Below are 19195 nucleotides of genomic sequence, written 5' to 3' on the forward strand. Positions count from 1 at the left end.
ATATTATAGCATAGTAAAGTTGAATAAAAAAAACAACATTATCAGAGATGGCTGTTTAGTGTAATTGACCAAGTGATAGTGTCATAACCATGACAAGTTTGACAACCAGCGTGGACCTGCCAAAAAAACATGAATTCAGTGCATATCCAGAAATAACGTATGCATAAATAAATAACTGTATTTCTTTCTGCTGTAATAGTGCAGTTGAAGTCACAGACAGACAGGCATTGTGATTTTGGTGTGTAGATTATGAGAATCTGTTTGTTTATGCTGAAGAGTTTTATATTAATGGTTCAAACATGTCAAATCATGACAGGTGCATTTTTGGAGAAACACATGACAGATGTGGAAGAAGGAAGAGAAGCATCAGAGGCAAGCCCCAGTCCCAACTGTAAGTGTTTACTTCTTGTTTACAGCTTGAGCTATATAGAATAGTTTCAAAAGAGTTTATAATGGTATGTGGCAATGCCATGTCTGATTGTACATGTAGATGGAGACAACACATCGGACTCAGAGGCAGGCAGTGGATTGACACCACGGGATCCTGTCAAGCCTAGGCCATCACCAGGTGTGTGCATGTTTCTCATATGAAATACTGCTGTAATAGTTACTCTCATACACTGGATAGAGTACTAAATAATTATACAACACAAGTGAGTGGTGTATTGCTATTGATCAGTATATCAATATCAATATTGTTGTGTTAAAGTCATTTAGTTTTTTTGCCTTTCAATTATTTGCCTGTTTTCCTTGTCAAGTTTAATACACAGTATATTTTTACATACTTGAATTTGGGCAATTTTGCAACAATTATTAAATGTTTTCCTTAATGTTATGTTTAGTTCTTTTATGGATGGTGCAAAACGTTGGTATGGTGTTGGGAGGGTGGAGCCATAGGTTAACAAAAACAAAATACTTTGATTAGTGCAAAATCTTAAATGTCTTTTCACATCATGATGTTTCTTTGTTAAAATATTGTTTTAATCCTTTATTTAAGGTACACTATGTAGCTTTTTTGTTCAAAATAAACAAAATTGTAAGTAATGAGTCAAATACATCATCAATCCTTCTTACAAAACATGATTCACTGATTCACTATGGTAAGCCTGTTATAAGTGTTTATATTTTAGACCTGTCGGACCAGTTTTCATGGGTAATTGCGTACATACATCACTCGCCCGTGCGTGTCTCGTCATATATGTAAATAGAGTAAGGTTGCTCCGGCTACTTTGCCATGTGTCTGGTGTGTGAGTGGCAGGGGTTAGCTTTCACATGAGCAAGAAAGGAAGACATTGAGCTGCTAAATCTCCAACCTCTTGAGATTCACCCTGTAGACTTTGGAAAAAAACAACAACATTAAACAGTAATTTTTTTAGTCTTCACACCCGTTTTAAACAAACACCGAACAGACGAGAGTCTGCAGGAGAAAATAGAACGAGACAGAGCTTGTAATAAAACTGAGGGAATTGAAAAGTTGTAAAAGCGAAGTGGAGCTGATGGTGTTTTTATTACTCGACTGTTGTGTAAGGTGTTTTATTGTACAGATAGACTGTCATGTATCTCTCTAACAGAGTTCACTGTAAAGCATCTATTGTGAAGCGTCACCTTCATCTGCTCTGTCATGCAATGCCGAAGCACGACCAAAACAATGTTGCATGCCTTTTTGTTTTTTAACCGGTAAAGGGACAAAAGTTACATACTGTACCTTAAAATTATTCATTTAATTACATGAAAGGTCATTAATGGTAAAAAAAAAGTTTAAAAAAAATAACACACTTCCCTTTAACAGGCTGTGTGGCAGGATGGTTTGCCTTTGGAAGCAGATGCTTCAAGTTTTTCAATATCCTTAAAAAATGGATTGATGCAGAGGTATGATACATTCAGCTTCTAATATGACATACAAATCATACAAGTATATTATAGGTTAAATACAACTTAAGCTCTGCAAACATCTGTGACACCTGTCAATTACTGCAGGAAAATAATTTAAACTTCCTCAGTTTAAAAACAAAATATGTTAACAGTAAATAAATCACAAAGGAGCTCTAGGGTGTAAACATATATCACTGTGGTAATAAAATATCACAATGGTATGAAAATAAAGACAACACATTTCATGTTATCATGAGAGGATAACTGAAAAACTTTATATAATGTGAAGTTATATCTAATCTACATCTACAGTATAACCAGACCCTTTTCTAGAAAAGTAGTGCCACCTCAAACGGCAGATTTTAGACTTAACCAAAACAAAAAATAAACAGCACGAGTAAAAATTATTTTGATGGTAATTGAAGGCATGTCACAGATTTTGAAATATTAATTTAAAATAATACCTTTTTTTTATTATAAATATTGGTGTTTGTTTATGTCTCCGCCTATATAGAAATTCTGTTTGGACTTTGATGGGAACCTTGCTTCTGTGCACAGCCCTGAGGAGTACATGTTTATACAGAACCTGATTAGATCTGAAACTCTGGCCACAACTCGTGCCTGGATCGGAGGAAATGATGCTGTTCATGTATGCAATTATTTTTTTGATCTTGCTTTTTGTGCTACTGGGCATTTACAGTTACATTTACTTTAAAACATTTTTCAAAATGCGTAAAGATAGATGTGTTTTTATCTTTTTTATTTTTTTTTATTTTTTTTGTCGTCCTTATAATAGTTAGTTTAGGGCATTGGCAACCATGAGATGCCTTAATGCTTAATACTTACTTCTTAAGTATTTTTAACATATTCTTCACTGATACCCTGTTTGTGAAATAATTTTTGTTCATTTCTGTTTAGATTTCTGACATTTTTAAAGTGGAGACGGGGTTAGGGTTCACGAGGAATCATCTTTTAGATGAATAAAGATAAAATTAAGCCATCTGAGCTGTGGACATAAACACAATGTCTTTTTTCTCTTCTGTTCACAGGACAAAATTTGGCTCTGGAGTGATGGAACCAAAATGAACATTGAAATATGGGCGCCTAACCAGCCCGATAACACTTTTGGAATTGAGCACTGCATGGAGATGAACTATGACAGTAAGTAACTGCTGTTAATGCTCATAAACTATCTAAATAGACTAAATAAACATTTTTTTTTTTATTATTTTTTTTTTATAATACACAAATGATAAAATCAAATATTTTGTTCTTTCTTGCAACAGATGGCAACTGGAATGATGACACATGTACTGTAAAGAAGCCGTTTGTGTGTGTGAAGAGAACCAGCATGTGAAAAATCAATAGAAGAAACAAGCACCTTTAACTCATTTACTTTCCTTTAGAAATGTTCAATGGAGCTAATAAAAGTGTTTTAAAGAAGAAAATTGTGTTTCTTTGATTGTGTTTTGTGAATGATAAGTTAATGACGGTGACGGCTGTTAAACACCATTTTTTTATAATTTGGTATTTGGGTATCACTCCACAGTCTTTCTTTTCTCACTAACACAAGTTAGAATAACTAATTTTGCATCCTAAAATGGCACCAAGAGTTAAAACAACAACAAAAACACACACGGACATTGCTAGAATAAATCCCAATAAATAAATAAATGAATAAACAAGTAAAATTATAATGTGAAAAAGTTACTCACTGTGGAAAAAATGTATGTTATATATGTTTGCATTTAATTATATTTATAGAATCTTATAAATAGGATGGTAATTAGATTAATGTAGTGTCGATACATACCCTTATGAATGTATTTATGTGTATGACCTTGTATATGACCCGACAAAAGTTAATGTGTGACTAAATGTATGATCGAGATCAAGAGTCTCCATTCAAGGGTATAATATGATTATTATGAGACAAATCTAAACAGTGTGTTAGTTATGTCTAAGATGATATATCTTAATGTAGCCTCGGGAAAACAACCTTGGGGGAGGAACAACTATAAAGAAGGAAAGATCCCCCCACTCATGGTCACACTCTGCAGGCTCTTTGTAATGACTGTATGACTGTTGACCTTTCCTTGAAAGAAAATAAACTAGATGTACCGCATGGCGGTACAAAATATGACCGCCGCTCAGGCCTGCACTGGCTTTCCACAAAAATAAATGACGTGGAGCAATTTGGCTGTATTGCATGTTTATGTATATACCTAAAAAAAGTAGCAGTATGTGCATGTCTGTCTGTGTGTATGTGTGTGTGTATGTGTGTGTGTTTGTGTATGTGTGTGTGTGTGTGTGTGTGTGTGTGTGTCTGTGCGTGTATGTATGCGTGCGTACATGTGTGTGCGCGTGTGTGTTTGTGTGTGTGTGTGTCTGTGCATGTGGATTTGTATGTGTGTGTATGGGTGTGTGTCTGTGCGTGTGGATGTCAGTGTGTGTGTGCATGCTTGCATTTGTTTGTATTACTGCATGTGTGTGTGTGACAGTATCATCCTAAACCAGCAACCCTTCGCTCAACAGCACCATCTACAGGCCGATGAGTGTACAGTCACTAAATGTGCACATAAATGAATTTATTTTATACACCCCCCCCCCCCCCCCCCCATGGATGAAATTCTACGAAACTTAGCAGAGGATACCCCCAGAGGATGTCAAGTTAATCATACACATGAAATATGGTGCAGTTCTGAACATCTCCACTGAAGATAGGGGCGATTAAAGCAGAATAATATTGCATTTTCATTATTTATGGGAGGGGCGCAAATCACAAATGAGTGATTATGGGCTAGGTTGATGTGGGCCCTTAAGACCAACATACCATAAACATTTTTTCATCCTCTGTGCCACGGTTCAGGTAGTTATTTAGTTATTTTTGGGTTTGGGGGGGCCCAGCGCGGGGGGGGGGAGTGGCCCCCGGGGACCAAACGAAATTTTTCCGTAAAAGTCTAGTGGGGCTACATGCCCACCAAATGTCATGTTCCCCGGTGTTTCGGTGTCCCTGGTATCGTTGACGAAAAATTCACGGGGGCCCCAGCGCAGGGGGGGAGTGGCCCCCGGGGACCAAACGAATTTTTTCGTAAAAGTCTAGTAGACCAACATACCATAAAAATTTCTTCATCCTCGGTGCCACGGTTCAGGTAGTTATTTAGGAAAAACTGCATTTTTTGGGTTTGGGGGGGCCCAGCGCGGGGGGGGGGGGGGGGGGGAGTGGCCCCCGGGGACCAAACGAAATTTTTACGTAAAAGTCTAGTGGGGCTACATGCCCACCAAATTTCATGTTCCCCGGTGTTTCGGTGTCCCTGGTATCGTTGACGAAAAATTCACGGGGGGCCCCAGCGCGGGGGGGGAGTGGCCCCCGGGGACCAAACGAATTTTTTCGTAAAAGTCTAGTAGACCAGCATACCATAAAAATTTCTTCATCCTCGGTGCCACGGTTCAGGTAGTTATTTAGGAAAAACTGCATTTTTTGGGGTTTGGGGGGGCCAAAATTCATGTCATCTAATTAAGTTTGCTGATGACACCGTTTTACTGTCTCTGCTCTCAGGCCCTTCACAGCATCATGGCCCAACACTTCAGAAATGTGTTGAGTGGTGTGACATCTCTTTGGAACTTAATGTGAATAAGACCAAAGAGATGGTTTTAACCTTTTCTAACAAGCAGAGGCAGATGGCTATGGCAGCCCCTACTGTTATTCATGGAAAACCAATTGAGATTGTTAAGGAGTACAAGTACCGGGGACAATTTTTGATAGCCTGTTTAAATTTGCTTCTAATACAGAGGAGATATTGAGGAAATTTCAGCAGCGGCAGTACCTTTTAAGGAAGCTTAATTCCTTTGTAGTTAGTAAGAACATTCTTATCATGTTCTACTACTCCTACAATGAAAGCGTCATTACATTTTCTATTGTCTACTGGTTTCATTCTATTAGCCTTCATGATAGAAATAGTTTGAAGCGTACAGTCAAAGTCTGTTCAAAAATAATTGAACTCCCTATTAGGGCTCTTTCTACTGTAAGTGATCAACAAACATTGAGATTGGCTGGAATGATTTTACAAGACACTTCACATGTCATGTTCTCTGTTTTTGAGTGGCTTCCTTCAGGGCGACGGCGTTGTTGCCCATGTTGTAGGACTCAAAGGAGGAAGGCAACTTTTGTTCCAAAATCAGTGCAGCTTTTAAACTCTCAACCATTACTGGCCCCCTGGGTTACCAAGTCGAAATCTTAGAGAATTTTTTTTTTTTTTGTACTCCGTATACAAATAATTACATATTTATTTATTCTTATTTATGGTTTGGACTAGTTGTGTTTTTAAGGTATCCACTTGTAGTGGACTTTTATTAATATGTACTTTGTGTAGGCCCTACACTGTTATTATTTATTTAATGTTGATGTTTTTATGTATATTGTTTACGTGACTCTACATGGCCTCAATAATTGCCCCTTGGAGACAAATAAAGTGTTATGAAATGAAATGAAATGAAATGAAATGAAATGAAATGAAATGAAATGCAATGATATGATGACGTGATTGGCTGCCAAAAACACCCGTTAATCTTTAAGGTTTTATAAATTTAGATTTGATCTATTTATTTATATGTATTGTTTTATTTAATTTAAAGTTTTTATGGGATACCAAATAAAATATACCTACTATTTTTTTATAAACACAAACTGCCCTCCACCCAGTGCTATTCTATCAAGTTACATTTTAACACACATTGTGTGTAGACTTTAAGATCCTGAACACATTTCTTTAAAAACTAATGTGCAGATAACGGCAACATTGCTGATCTCGTGCTGTACAACCACAATCATAAAAACCTTTTAAAAGTCACCAATCAGACATTACACACTTGCTGAGATTAACAATACTGTATAATATTATCATATGATTATATTTTTCATATCACATGGCTATTCTTGCTGCTTCAAAAGTGCAAAATAAACACACAGTTAGTGTAACCAAAGAAAAACTAATGTTAAAGAGTCAAGGGCCCAATAAAGCTGATACTAATCACGATTCTGGTGACTTCAAATGAAACATTCAATGACACGTCTACATTTAAACATCTGTTAATTCTCAACAATAACTTATATAGACGTCTGACAGAAATAAAGTCAATCTGGTGACGACATAAGGGGAAAATTCAAGATCAGCCTGTCTGAGATTTCATTTTTTCAAAGGCAGAGAAAGATAGCCAAAGCTTGGTTTACACCGACTGAAATTTTTAGCCACTTGGGGACCATATACAGGCTAGGGGAACTCATATTAATGTTAAAAAAAAAACTCATAAAAATGAAAATTTCATATAATGGGACCTTTAACACATCTCTTTTTACAGAGTAGACAGAGAAGAAAGGACACTGACCAAAAGCCCTTGAGAAAGTCCAGTGATTAAATGATGAACAAAATAGACATTGGGTGAGATGAAATCACCAGAGCGATTTCAGGTGCGGATCCTTGCAAAAACTACAAAAATGCGAGAATTTACATTTAAGATGAGTCCAAACAGATTCGTTGAAATGATTACACCATTAAATGAAATTATAGGATGGCCTCTTATATCTAATGGAGCGTCTACAGGTTCAGCCCCATGGACAGCGGCTGGAGCTTTAGCCAGTAACAGACTAATCTGGTGTTGAATACAGAGATGAATGAAGCAGATTTAGCTGAATATGATCTGTGGTGTTCGTATCGGTGGCTAAAGTCTGCCATCATAGCCAGATAAAGCTCTAGTTCTTCCCTGTGCTCTGGGAAAACTTGACTGAGGATATCTCTGTAAATACCTAAAGCAATTCAATAACAGAGAAAGATTTCAGGAAGACCACAGCCATGTCTCCACAGTTATCAGATTTGCTCTTATGTGTGGAACGAAACATCTACTGGAAACCAGCGCTGGAACTGAAGAGGTGATGATGAGACGCTGAAGGAGGAGAAGACGCGGCAGTGCAAATCCATTTACTCAATTATACTAACTTGACTGCTTCATTTCCACTGTAAGAGTGTCATTAAAATCCTCCGTGTTGCAGATACATCTGAATCAGCTCTTCCTCATCCTCTGGTCAACTGGAGAACCCAAAGCTAGAGCTGATGTGCGCTAACAAGTTTATATAACTCGTTCATTTGGACAATCAGTGTGAAATGAATCTGATGAACTCTTGTGACACTGAACAGAGAATGATACAAATATGAACTGCAACTGCCCAATGGTTTTGTTGTTCAGACACACACAGGGCAGAAGTGGGAGTTCAAAGGTCATCAGTGAGAGTTTGAGGGCAGCATTAGAGACTTTGATCACAGTATTGTGTAATAAACATTATTTTCATGAAAAATATTTTAATAATGTCTAAGTAATGAATTTGAGTAAAGACTGAAATACTGTCAGCGAATTAAAAAATCTGCTATGGATCATTTCAGTTTTATCAGTTTTATTTCAAGTCAAAACTAATTTTTTTCATAATACGAGGTCTGTATTAAACAAGTGTAAAAGGACACTGGACAAGGTCAGTAAATTCATGATGTGTCCTCAGAGATGTGGGCATTATTGAGTGAAGTAGTTTCCACTGGAGTAATTTTCATATAAATCAGATTGACGGCTCTGAGATGTTTAATTTGCCGTTTATTTCTCACACTTTCCTCCAACCGTTTGATCATCAGCACTTTAACAAACACATTTATATAGGGACTTTAATCATAAATCAACAATCTATCATTAATATTCATATCACAGATCTTTTTCAGTTCATGATAGAGATTAAGCTGTTTTGATTAGTAATAAACTATAATATCCATCAAGCATTTGAGCTTTATCATTTAGGCATATGTTCAGAAATATGTTGTTTTGTAGTTCAAATCATGTATGAGGAACTGGATCTTGCATTTAACTCTCGTCTGGTGTATCTGATGATTATATCTGTGATCTGAATCTGAGAGGAGACACAAGAGTCTCATTCTTTATCTGCTCCATTATATGTATGTATGCAAACTCTCAATAGCTTCATGTTTTGAGTATTTTCTCCATTCATCTGGAATCTCACCACTCCCCTCAAATGTTTTACTGTAGTGTTTTTCCAGATCTTTCTGGAATCTGCACACAAACCACTTCCAGTAGTTCAGATCAGAGAGATCAGGGCTGATGCTCCACTCTGCATAATCTCCTCCTGCTCTTCTGTAGTCTCTATATTTAAACCTTCCATGTGGTGTACTAAAGTCCTGATGACTTGCTACTAAACTTGTGCAAATATTATGAGAGAGATTCTGTGTTGAGCTGTAATATGTTCCATTAATTCCCCACACTCTGTGGTAAGGAGCACTGTGATCTCCATGATGGTCTTCCATGGTGTTGGTGCAGACGGCTTTACAGAACGGACACTGAACCCAACAGCACTGACAGAAGTGATCAATCAGAAGCTCATCTGGCCTGAGTTTACTGTCCAGCTTTACTGCAAATAACTCTGTGTTGAATCTACTGCTGATGTCAGTCATTATAGCAGGAAGTTTGTGTCTTATCACATCTTCTAGGAGGTTGAAATCATCAACATCATCATGTTTGACTCCACTGAGGTCTTTTTCAGAGAAGATCAGCTCATCTGAGAGCTTCTGTGTGAAACTCTTCAACCACAATCCAGCATCTCCTCTGTTCTCTTCAACATGTTCAGTAGATTCATGTGCTGCGTTCATGATCTTCTCCTGCAGGAGTTTAATGTTCTCCTTCATCCTGGGTAAAACACTGAACCTGAACGTATCAGTGATGTACCGACTGACTTCATCTCTGATGAAACTCTTGAAATGATCTCTGGGTTTATGAATGTATTTCATGTATTTGTTAAAATCCTCCTCTTCAGCCAGTGTCTTCAGGATGTGTTTCTCCAGATTTGATCTGTTTGCATTCAGTGATGGACAGTTTAATCTCATTTTATCAGTCAGGGGCCGTATTCACAAAGAATTTTAAGGCTAAAAGTAGCTCCTAACTGGCGAATTTAGGAGCAACTCCTAAAAATAATGGGCGTGTCACTCGTAACTTTAGGACTCCTAATTTTTTTGACTAAGAGTAATTCACAAAGCATTTTAGCCCTAAAAGTAGCACCTAAGCCTGGGACAGCTTAAAAGAAGTCGAGAGGACTCCTAACTCACTAAGACCTTCACAAACCGCTTTTTGTGGCATTTCACGTTGCGATGTTTTGAAATGCGTAGCGGCGGCTACAGGAGAGGGAACAATTTTGCATTGTAGGCATAACTAGGGATGCAATAACGCCACCAACAACAACCAAAACTAGGCTACTCATTGCATGTAAACTAACGTTTCATTGTGAATCAAATAAAAATGTTCTTCTCTTTGCAAACGTAGGCAGAGGCATATAGTGACAGATTAATTCAATAATGTTGCAAAGATATTGCATCAATCCATATGTTTCATTAGGCTACTAGGCTATTTGTTTTGCCTTACTCTTTATTCATTTCGGCTATTTATTCAGTTATTCATCATCTTCCGTCCTTCTTGTGTAGCGCACGCATTCTCAGACCTGTCACCTGTCACTCATCACCGTAGGGGAGGTGTTTGGAATCATTCCCGCGTTACAATCATCAGCCAATCAAGGTGGTCACTTCAGTCAAGCTCGTGCATGAGTAATGACGTCATCCATAGCAACGAAGACTCACTCTTAGTTTAGGAGTTGTCATTTTTCTTTACTAAGAGTAGATCTGAAAGGCGTTGTGAATAACTTTTAAGAGAAAACTCCTTGCTAAAATCTTTTAGTGCGATTTAGGAGTACTCCTAGTGGTAAGATAAAATGCTTTGTGAATACGGCCCCAGATCTCTGGTGGTCTTCTTGTAGACGCTCTGCTCTTTCAGTTTCTGACAGATGATCTCACCAAAAATCACAGTTTATATTGCTCCATGACAGTATTTCTGAAAATTTCTGAAAGCTCTAACAGATTTCTTTACCATCACATAATCCGAATAACACAGCAAAGAGAAAATATCCCTGCTCTCCCAAAGAATTTTAAGGCTAAAAGTAGCTCCTAACTGGCGAATTTAGGAGCAACTCCTACAAAATAATGGGCGTGTCACTCGTAACTTTAGGACTCCTAATTTTTTTGACTAAGAGTAATTCATGAAGCATTTTAGCCCTAAAAGTAGCACCTAAGCCTGGGACAGCTTAAAAGAAGTCGAGAGGACTCCTAACTCACTAAGACCGATTCACAAACCGCTTTTTGTGGCATTTCACGTTGCGATGTTTTGAAATGCGTACGTGGCGGCAACAGCTTCCAATCGAGAGGGAACAATTTTGCATTGTAGGCATAACTAGGGATGCAATAACGCCACCAACAACAACCAAAACTAGGCTACTCATTGCATGTAAACTAATTGTAACGTTTCATTGTGAATCAAATTAAAATGTTCTTCTCTTTGCAAACGTAGGCAGAGACATATAGTGACAGATTAATTCAATAATGTTGCAAAGATATTGCATCAATCCATATGTTTCATTAGGCTACTAGGCTATTTGTTTTGCCTTACTCTTTATTCATTTAGGCTATTTATTCAGTTATTCACTATTTTCCGTCCTTCGCACACATTCTCAGACCTGTCACCTGTCACTCATCATCGTAGGGGAGGGGTTTGGAATCATTCCCGCGTTACAATCATCAGCCAATCAAGGTGGTCACTTCAGTCAAGCTCGTGCATGAGTAATGACGTCATCCATAGCAACGAAGACTCACTCTTAGTTTAGGAGTTGTCATTTTTCTCTACTAAGAGCAAGGTTATAATCGTTAACGAAAACTAACGAAAAAACAAAAACTAGGTGGGAAAAAACATTGTCGTTAACTGAAATAAAAATAAAAACGAGGCATTACAAAAAAACGATAACTAACTAAAACTGTAAAGTGTGTTTGGCAAAACTAACTAAAATAAAATAAAATTATAGAGTAAATGTCCTTAGTTTTCGTCTTTGTCAAGGTCTTTCATTTTTTAACGCTATTTAAAACACGCAGCATATTCGTTCAGCTGCATTTCCTTTCCTTGCTCTCCCTCCATCTCTGTCACTCATGCGTCTATCACATGCACGCGCGCGCACACACACACACACACACAGCCCCTCCCCTCCGTGCACACGCGTCTCCATGAGAACGAGTGTTCGTCCGATGTTGAAAGCAAGTTCGCTAAAGGTTAGTATCTCTATCTCGTGAATGTCAGGCTTCTGGGTGGATGAAGTAGGAGACGAACACGAAGATGAAGAATTCCAAGGTTTTAATTCTCAATGATAACAGATAACACAAAAACAGGGAGCGTGTGCTCAGAACAAGACAACCTAACATTAAACAAACCTAACATTAACATTGACCGACAAGTGAAGAGTGAAAACCAGGAACTTAAATACACACACAGAAGAACACAAGACAGGTGATGCAGATCATGATGAAGAACAGGTGGGTAATGAAGGGAGTGAGTTCAGGTGTGGAAACAGGGAGGATTCTGGGAACTGTAGTGCAGACTGGACGATGACAGACAGTGAATGTGACAGTGAACACCTTACAATCACACATTAAAAAGTGGTATCAAAATATTTTAAATTCTGAATATAATTTTGTCAGTGTGTTAATGTCGATCCGAGAAGCGATTGCGCCTTTTTTTTAGAAAGTTAACTAGTCGCAAGTTTGAGGTAAAATGCACTTTTTGGTTGTGGTTGTCGATGTCAAAACACTATATAAGCTTTGATTCAAATATTAAATAATGTTATGTCATTTTTTTACTTTTACACTTAATGTTTGCTGCTTCAATCCAGATGAGTAGGCTATTGACTGTAGGGAAAGTGGGGTGAGTTTTGCCAGTTTTTACTCAAAGTGACTTTAAAGTGAGGCCATGGCAGTAATTCCTTCAGCTTAACGATGTACATATATTTCAGGATGTGGTGCATCCCTGAGAACAATAACTTTGGATCTGAAATAAATTGTTTCAGAAATATACTAAAGCACTAAAACATGTGTGAAATGTTTTCAAACTTGTCTATAATTGTTCAGACACTACAATCAAAAAACCTTAATTATAGAAATTTTACTTTGAAAGGGAAAAAACTGTTTTTTGCACTAAAATGTGCTTAACTCTCATGCCATGTGTCTCTCTTCTTTGGAGGATGAGTAAAAGTGATTGCTTTTCAAAATTATGTGGTCACATGACCAATTTCTTCTAGGGTTTTCCAGAAACAAGGGGTGGAACTACTTCCCCCCAGGCACAAATCACTCCACTCTCCCCATAGGGTAAATTTAGTATAGGGTGTGGAAATTGTACAGCTGTGGTATTTGTATAGGGTGTGAATTCTGTATAGAGGATGTGTAGATTTTTGGTACAGCGTGTGGATTTTGTAAGAGGTAAAGGAATTTCAATGGGGTGTGAATTTTTTTCTAAAATTGTATTATGTTTTTATTATTACACAATAATTTTTCTGACTTTTTTTAATATTGCCCCTGACAAATAACCCAAATTACAAAAAAAAAACTAAAACTAACACTAAAACTAATAAAAACTAAACTAAAACTAAGCATTTTCAAAAAATAAAAACTAAACTAAACTAGCAAACCCACTTTAAAAACTAATTAAAACTAAACTGAATTTGAAAACAAAAAGTCAAAACGAAATAAAAATAAAAACTAATGAAAAATGCAAAACTATAATAACCCTGACTAAGAGTAGGTCTGAAACGCGTTGTGAATGACTTTTAAGAGAAAACTCCTAGCTAAAATCTTTTAGTGCGATTTAGGAGTATTCCTAGTGGTAAGATAAAATGCTTTGTGAATACGGCCCCTGGGTGTTATACTCGACTGTAACCTGTCTTTTGAAAATCATATTTCATATGTTACAAAAACAGCCTTTTTCCACCTTAGAAACATTGCTAAGCTACGTAATATGCTATCTGTTTCTGATGCAGAAAAGTTAGTTCATGCATTCATGACCTCAAGACTAGATTACTGTAATGCTTTATTAGCTGGTTGTCCTGCATCCTCAATAAACAAGCTACAGTTAGTCCAAAATGCCGCCGCTAGAGTTCTAACTAGATCAAGAAAATATGATCATATAACACTGATTTTATCATCACTACATTGGTTACCTATAAAGTTCCGTATTAATTACAAGGTATGCTACTGACTTATAAAGCCCTAAACGGCTTAGCTCCAGTCTATTTAACGGATCTTCTATCGCCCTATAATCCATCGCGCTCTTTAAGATCACTAAATTCAAGGCTTTTGGTCATACCTAGGATATCCAGATCCACCAAAGGAGGGAGAGCATTCTCACATTTAGCTCCAAAACTCTGGAATAGTCTTCCGGATACTGTTCGTTGCTCAGACTCGCTCTCTCAGTTTAAAACTAGATTAAAGACGCATCTCTTCAGCCAGGCATTCATATAATACTTTTAATCTTACAGTAAAATCCGGTCTTTACCTCATAAACGCCAGAGGAGAACTGGCCCCCGACTGAGCCTGGGTTCTCCCAAGGTTTTTTTTTCTCCATTAGGTCACCTGATGGAGTTTTTCGGTTCCTTGCCACTGTTGCCTTTGGCTTGCTCAGTTGGGGATACTTAATTTAATTAATCAATCAACAATACTATTGATCAGCATTACCAAACGTGGATGTTCCACTAGAAACAAACATTGATGTATTTTAATACTGTGAAGCAGCTTTGAAACAACCTATGTTGTGAAAAGCGCTATATAAATAAAATTGACTTGACTTGACATGTCGTATGGAGCTGCACATCTGCTGAAAGTCACAGGTTTGATTCCCAATCAGCAAACACACACTGATCAAACATTCAGCTTCAATTCACTGCAAGTATCTTTAAATAAAAGCAACTGCTGATTTACTGATGTAAATAAGCTGCTCTCTGGGACTTGATGCAATAAAAAGGTCCAAAATATAAAATCAGTTGAACATCATGATAGGGATGCACCGATACCGAGCTCAAGTACTTATACTCGTATAAATACTCCAATACCAAAGACCGATACCTCATGTGACGTAACTGACAGAACTTTCCAGTGCACAGAGACACTGGCCGCAGCAGACACAATGTCAGTCTCAGCAGTGTGGAATTAATGATGACGACCCACATATGGCAAGAGCAGGTACAAAAGCCAATACATATAATACAAGCATGGAGAATTTGCCGCTAGCGAAACGCTGCAGGAAACCATTGCAAGACAAGAGAAAATGTCAAGAGATACCCCAAGAGCTATACAAATAACAGAGGTGCTTACCCAATTCATTATTCTTGATGATCAACCACTGTCAGTTGTTGATAATGTGGGTTTTAGTCACCTTGTTAATGTCTTGGAGCCGAAGTACGAGATTCCCGGTATGTCACATAGGTTGTATTACCACAGATACACAACGCCGTGAAAAAGCACATCACCAGCATGACATAAAAGAGTCTAGCTTTACCACTGACATTTGGAGTTGTAGTGTAACCCTTTATTTACACCGCTCACGTCTGCGGCGCATTTCAAGGGCGTCCCCTCCGCGCTGCTTCGCTAAAGATAGGTACCGAGTCTATTTTTGACGGACGCTTCCAAGCCGCACCGTAAATACAAAATAAAAGTAAAAAAAATCCTGTCAGTTTCAAAATAAACACCCTGTGCAATATATCCTTGGTAGAAACCCAAAAATCAAGAAAAAACACGTCGGACAGGCAAATCATGTGATTTCGCGCATCCAGCCGCTTCGCTTTTGAAATGCTCCAGGTGTGAGTTGGCACCGCGTGGAGGACGGAACAAAACCTTGTCGGAGCCGTAATGTGCCGCAGACGTGTGCAGTGTAAATAAGAGGTAAGTCCATTATCTCTCATCAGCTTAACAATGGATAGATGGTGATTTCAATTTACAACAAATCATGCTCCATGTAAATGTAGCGGGACCTTAAAGGAGAACTCCGGTCAATTTTAACATTGAGCTCATTTGTTTGTCAATTTGGAGTGCTGTCAGTCATAGTTCACTATGATCACGCACGTGAACTCGGCAATCGACTACTTTGGACTTCAGCCGAAAACAGGATGTAAATACAGGTATGTGCGCTGGCTTAAATAACATAATTTTTATTCATTTCTTTCACATCTACTGCAGTCAGATTCACCCCTGATCACTCTGAAGGAATCACTCACATGACCTGGGCACTTGTAATGACACATCAAGGATGTTAAGAGGCTAAAAGCAAGTTTAAATATTGCTCCATTGAAGTCAACAGGGTGCAAATTTTAAAAAGAGGATAACACGGTGTAGGCAACACCGATTTTTGTCGTTGTTCTCTGTATTGACAGCACTCCAAATAAAAAAAAAAAATAGCTCAATGTTAAAATTGACCGGAGTTCTCCTTTAACCCTCCTATTATCTTTGGGGTCAATTTGACCCCATTCAATGTTTAACGTCTGTAAATACATGATTTAAATTTTTTTCTTTTCTTAATTTAATGGGGACAACTCTGTAAACATAAAATTAACCTGCTGATATTTTTTCAATGTCCTGTACACATTTTGTAGCATCGGTGTTCCTTGGGGTCAATTTGACCCCAGGCTCTTTTAGCTGTATAAAACATAAGACATATTAAAATTTCACACACATTTGTTTTGGTTGTTTTATTGAGGTCACTATAACATGTTATAGCATAGTTATAACATTTTATAATGTTCATTATAATTTTACATATTCAATATTATATTCAAAAAACTTCCCTCTGTTTTAGGGCTCTAACCTAACATAACCATATCTGTAGTATTGCGAGAACCACTATTAGTTCACATGACATGATGGGACATAATTCTCATGAGAACTTTGATGATTCCTGTGCCATGGGGGAGGGTAAAACATCATTTTTGCGAGAACTTTGATGTTTCCCGTGCCGCGGGGGAGGGGAAAACATCATTTTTGTGAGAAGTTTGATATTTCCCGTGCCGTGGGGGAGGGGAAAACCTAATTCTCATGGTTTACCAAACAAAGGGGAGGAGCAAACATTATAAAAGCATGAACAGAAGCCTTCTAAACCATTTCTCTGTGTGCTCTCTATGTTCTCCATCTCTCTCATTTAAAAATGACATCTAAGCAAAGATTTTCTGTCAATGAGATTTTGTCACAGGTTTTTGGCAGTGAAAGTGACATAGAGGAGAATGTGTCTGAGATCGATGATAATATTGAGGACCCTGATTATGAGGCATCCTCCTCAGATGAGAATGAGACTCCTAATGTTGACCCTCCTGTTGTCTCTCAGCCACCCACAAACCCATTACATTCCAAAAATGGAAAGTTTTCATGGTCCCGCTCACCACCTGAACAACAGGGTAGACTTAGTGCTGCTAATGTCATCAAAATGGTTCCAGGGCCCACTAGATATGCTGTCAGCCATGTCCAAGATATAAAATCAGCATTTCATCTTTTCATCACACCATCAATTGAAAAGGATGTACTTGAAATGACAAACTTAGAGGGTAGGCGTGTGTATGGGGACGGTTGGAAAGACTTCGATGTGACTGACTTGCAAGCCTACATTGGGTTGCTCATTTTGGCAGGAGTATACAAGTCAAAAGGAGAAGCAACAGCAAGCCTTTGGAATGCTGACACTGGAAGGGCAATATTTTCAGCCACCATGTCTCTAAAGACATTCCATGTTTTCTCCCGTGTCATACGCTTTGATGACAAAGAAACAAGACAGGGCAGACGAGAGCGTGACAAACTCGCAGCAATACGGGATGTATGGGACAAGTGGGTCCAGCGATTACCCTTTCTTTACAATCCAGGCCCCCACATCACTGTGGATGAATGTCTGGTTCCATTTCGTGGGCGCTGTCCTTTCAGACAATACATACCAAGCAAACCAGCCAAATATGGCATAAAAATATGGGCCGGATGTGATGCACAGTCCAGCTATGCCTGGAATATGCAGGTGTACACGGGTAAATCCCCTGGAGAAGCACCTGAAAAAAATCAGGGCATGAGGGTGGTACTAGACATGGCTGAGGGACTGAATGGCCATAACATTACATGTGATAATTTTTTCACATCGTACGCCCTGGGTGAAGAACTGCTAAAAAGGAAGGTTACCATGTTGGGGACAGTGAGAAAAAATAAGCCAGAATTTCCCTCTGAGCTTCTTGCGATGAAGAACAGGAAGGTAACATCTTCAATTTTTGCCTTCACTGAAAAAGCCACTGTCGTCTCCTATTGCCCCAAGAAAGGGAAAAATGTCCTGCTAATGAGCACTATGCACAAATATGCTGTTCTGAGCACCAGAGAAGACCGAAAACCACAAATGGTGCTGGATTACAATGAGACAAAGGGAGGGGTTGATAATTTGGACAAGGTTACAGCCACCTATAGCTGCCGACGCATGACTCCCCGCTGGCCCCTTGTCATTTTCTTCAACATCATTGATGTGAGCGCCTACAATGCCTTTGTGCTATGGAGTGAAATAAACAAGGACTGGAACAGCGGAAAACTGAGTCGAAGGAGAATTTTCCTGGAGCAGCTGGGTTACGAGCTAGTGATACCTCACATCGAGAGAAGACGGTGCCTTCCAAGAGCATCAACGGCTGCTGCAACTGTTGTGAAGGACATCCAAATGGAGACACACACTCCATTGGTTCAAACTGCAAGCAGGAAACGTGGCAGGTGCCAGGTCTGTCCCAACAGAAATGACACCAAGACTAGCAACACTTGTGTGAAATGCAAAAAATACATCTGCAAGGAGCACGCACACACTTTCTGCACATCATGTGTAAAGTAGTGCAGACAAAAGACTGGAATGTACCTTATGGCGAGCAGTAGGAAAAAAAACAATATGCTGTTCATATTCTGTCTATGCTGTTTGTATTCTGTCTAACTTATATCTTTGCATAAAGCACTTACAGTCTCAAAACAATTCCTGACAAAATGCTCAAATTTACTTTTTATAGGTGGTTTTGTAAATCTATCTTTCTTTCTTTCTTTCTTTCTTTCTTTCTTTCTTTCTTTCTTTCTTTCTTTCATTAACTGTTATGTGTTCCTTACTGTTGTTCTGATGGTAATGATGTTCTGTTTTAGAAATAAAATCCTTCTGAATGTTTGAAATTGATTGTTTTTCACATTATGTATGTTGTAATCCTTGATAACAAAAAGGACTGTTATGTGTTCCTTACTGATGTTTTGATTGTAATGATGTTCTGTTTTAGAAATAAAATCCTTCTAAATGATTGAAATTGTGTTTGTTTTTCCCGGGGTCAAATTGACCCCAAACATAACTCGTGTTACTATCCTTGATAAAATAAATAGTTTTTCTTTCCAAA

At 38.1% G+C, this 19195-nt stretch overlaps 2 protein-coding genes across 3 annotated transcripts in view; both read left to right on the forward strand.

Annotated features, from left to right (window-relative positions):
• Window positions 1–3233, forward strand: part of LOC311287137 (galactose-specific lectin nattectin-like) — a 127712-nt gene extending 124479 nt beyond the window's left edge. The window contains exons 3-8 of one of the 2 annotated variants that reach the window (XM_084403761.1): window positions 317–391; window positions 491–568; window positions 1790–1869; window positions 2387–2521; window positions 2922–3033; window positions 3159–3233. In XM_084403761.1, coding sequence (XP_084259887.1) covers window positions 317–391; window positions 491–568; window positions 1790–1869; window positions 2387–2521; window positions 2922–3033; window positions 3159–3229 — 551 coding nt within the window. In that variant the 3' untranslated portion in view covers window positions 3230–3233. The remainder of the gene's footprint in view (window positions 1–316; window positions 392–490; window positions 569–1789; window positions 1870–2386; window positions 2522–2921; window positions 3034–3158) is intronic. The other variant, XM_084403760.1, reaches the window with a different exon arrangement.
• A 13735-nt stretch (window positions 3234–16968) lies between these two features.
• Window positions 16969–18657, forward strand: LOC311304039 (piggyBac transposable element-derived protein 4-like; the record flags this gene model as incomplete). Its single annotated transcript, XM_084430852.1, has 1 exon — window positions 16969–18657. One exon carries the CDS (start codon window positions 16969–16971, stop codon window positions 18655–18657), a length of 1689 nt encoding a protein of 562 aa, XP_084286978.1.
• Window positions 18658–19195: the final 538 nt, after the last annotated feature.

The sequence above is a fragment of the Rutilus rutilus genome (genome assembly GCF_951802725.1).
Source record: "Rutilus rutilus genome assembly, chromosome: 1".
NCBI classification, from domain to species: Eukaryota; Metazoa; Chordata; class Actinopteri; order Cypriniformes; family Leuciscidae; genus Rutilus; species Rutilus rutilus.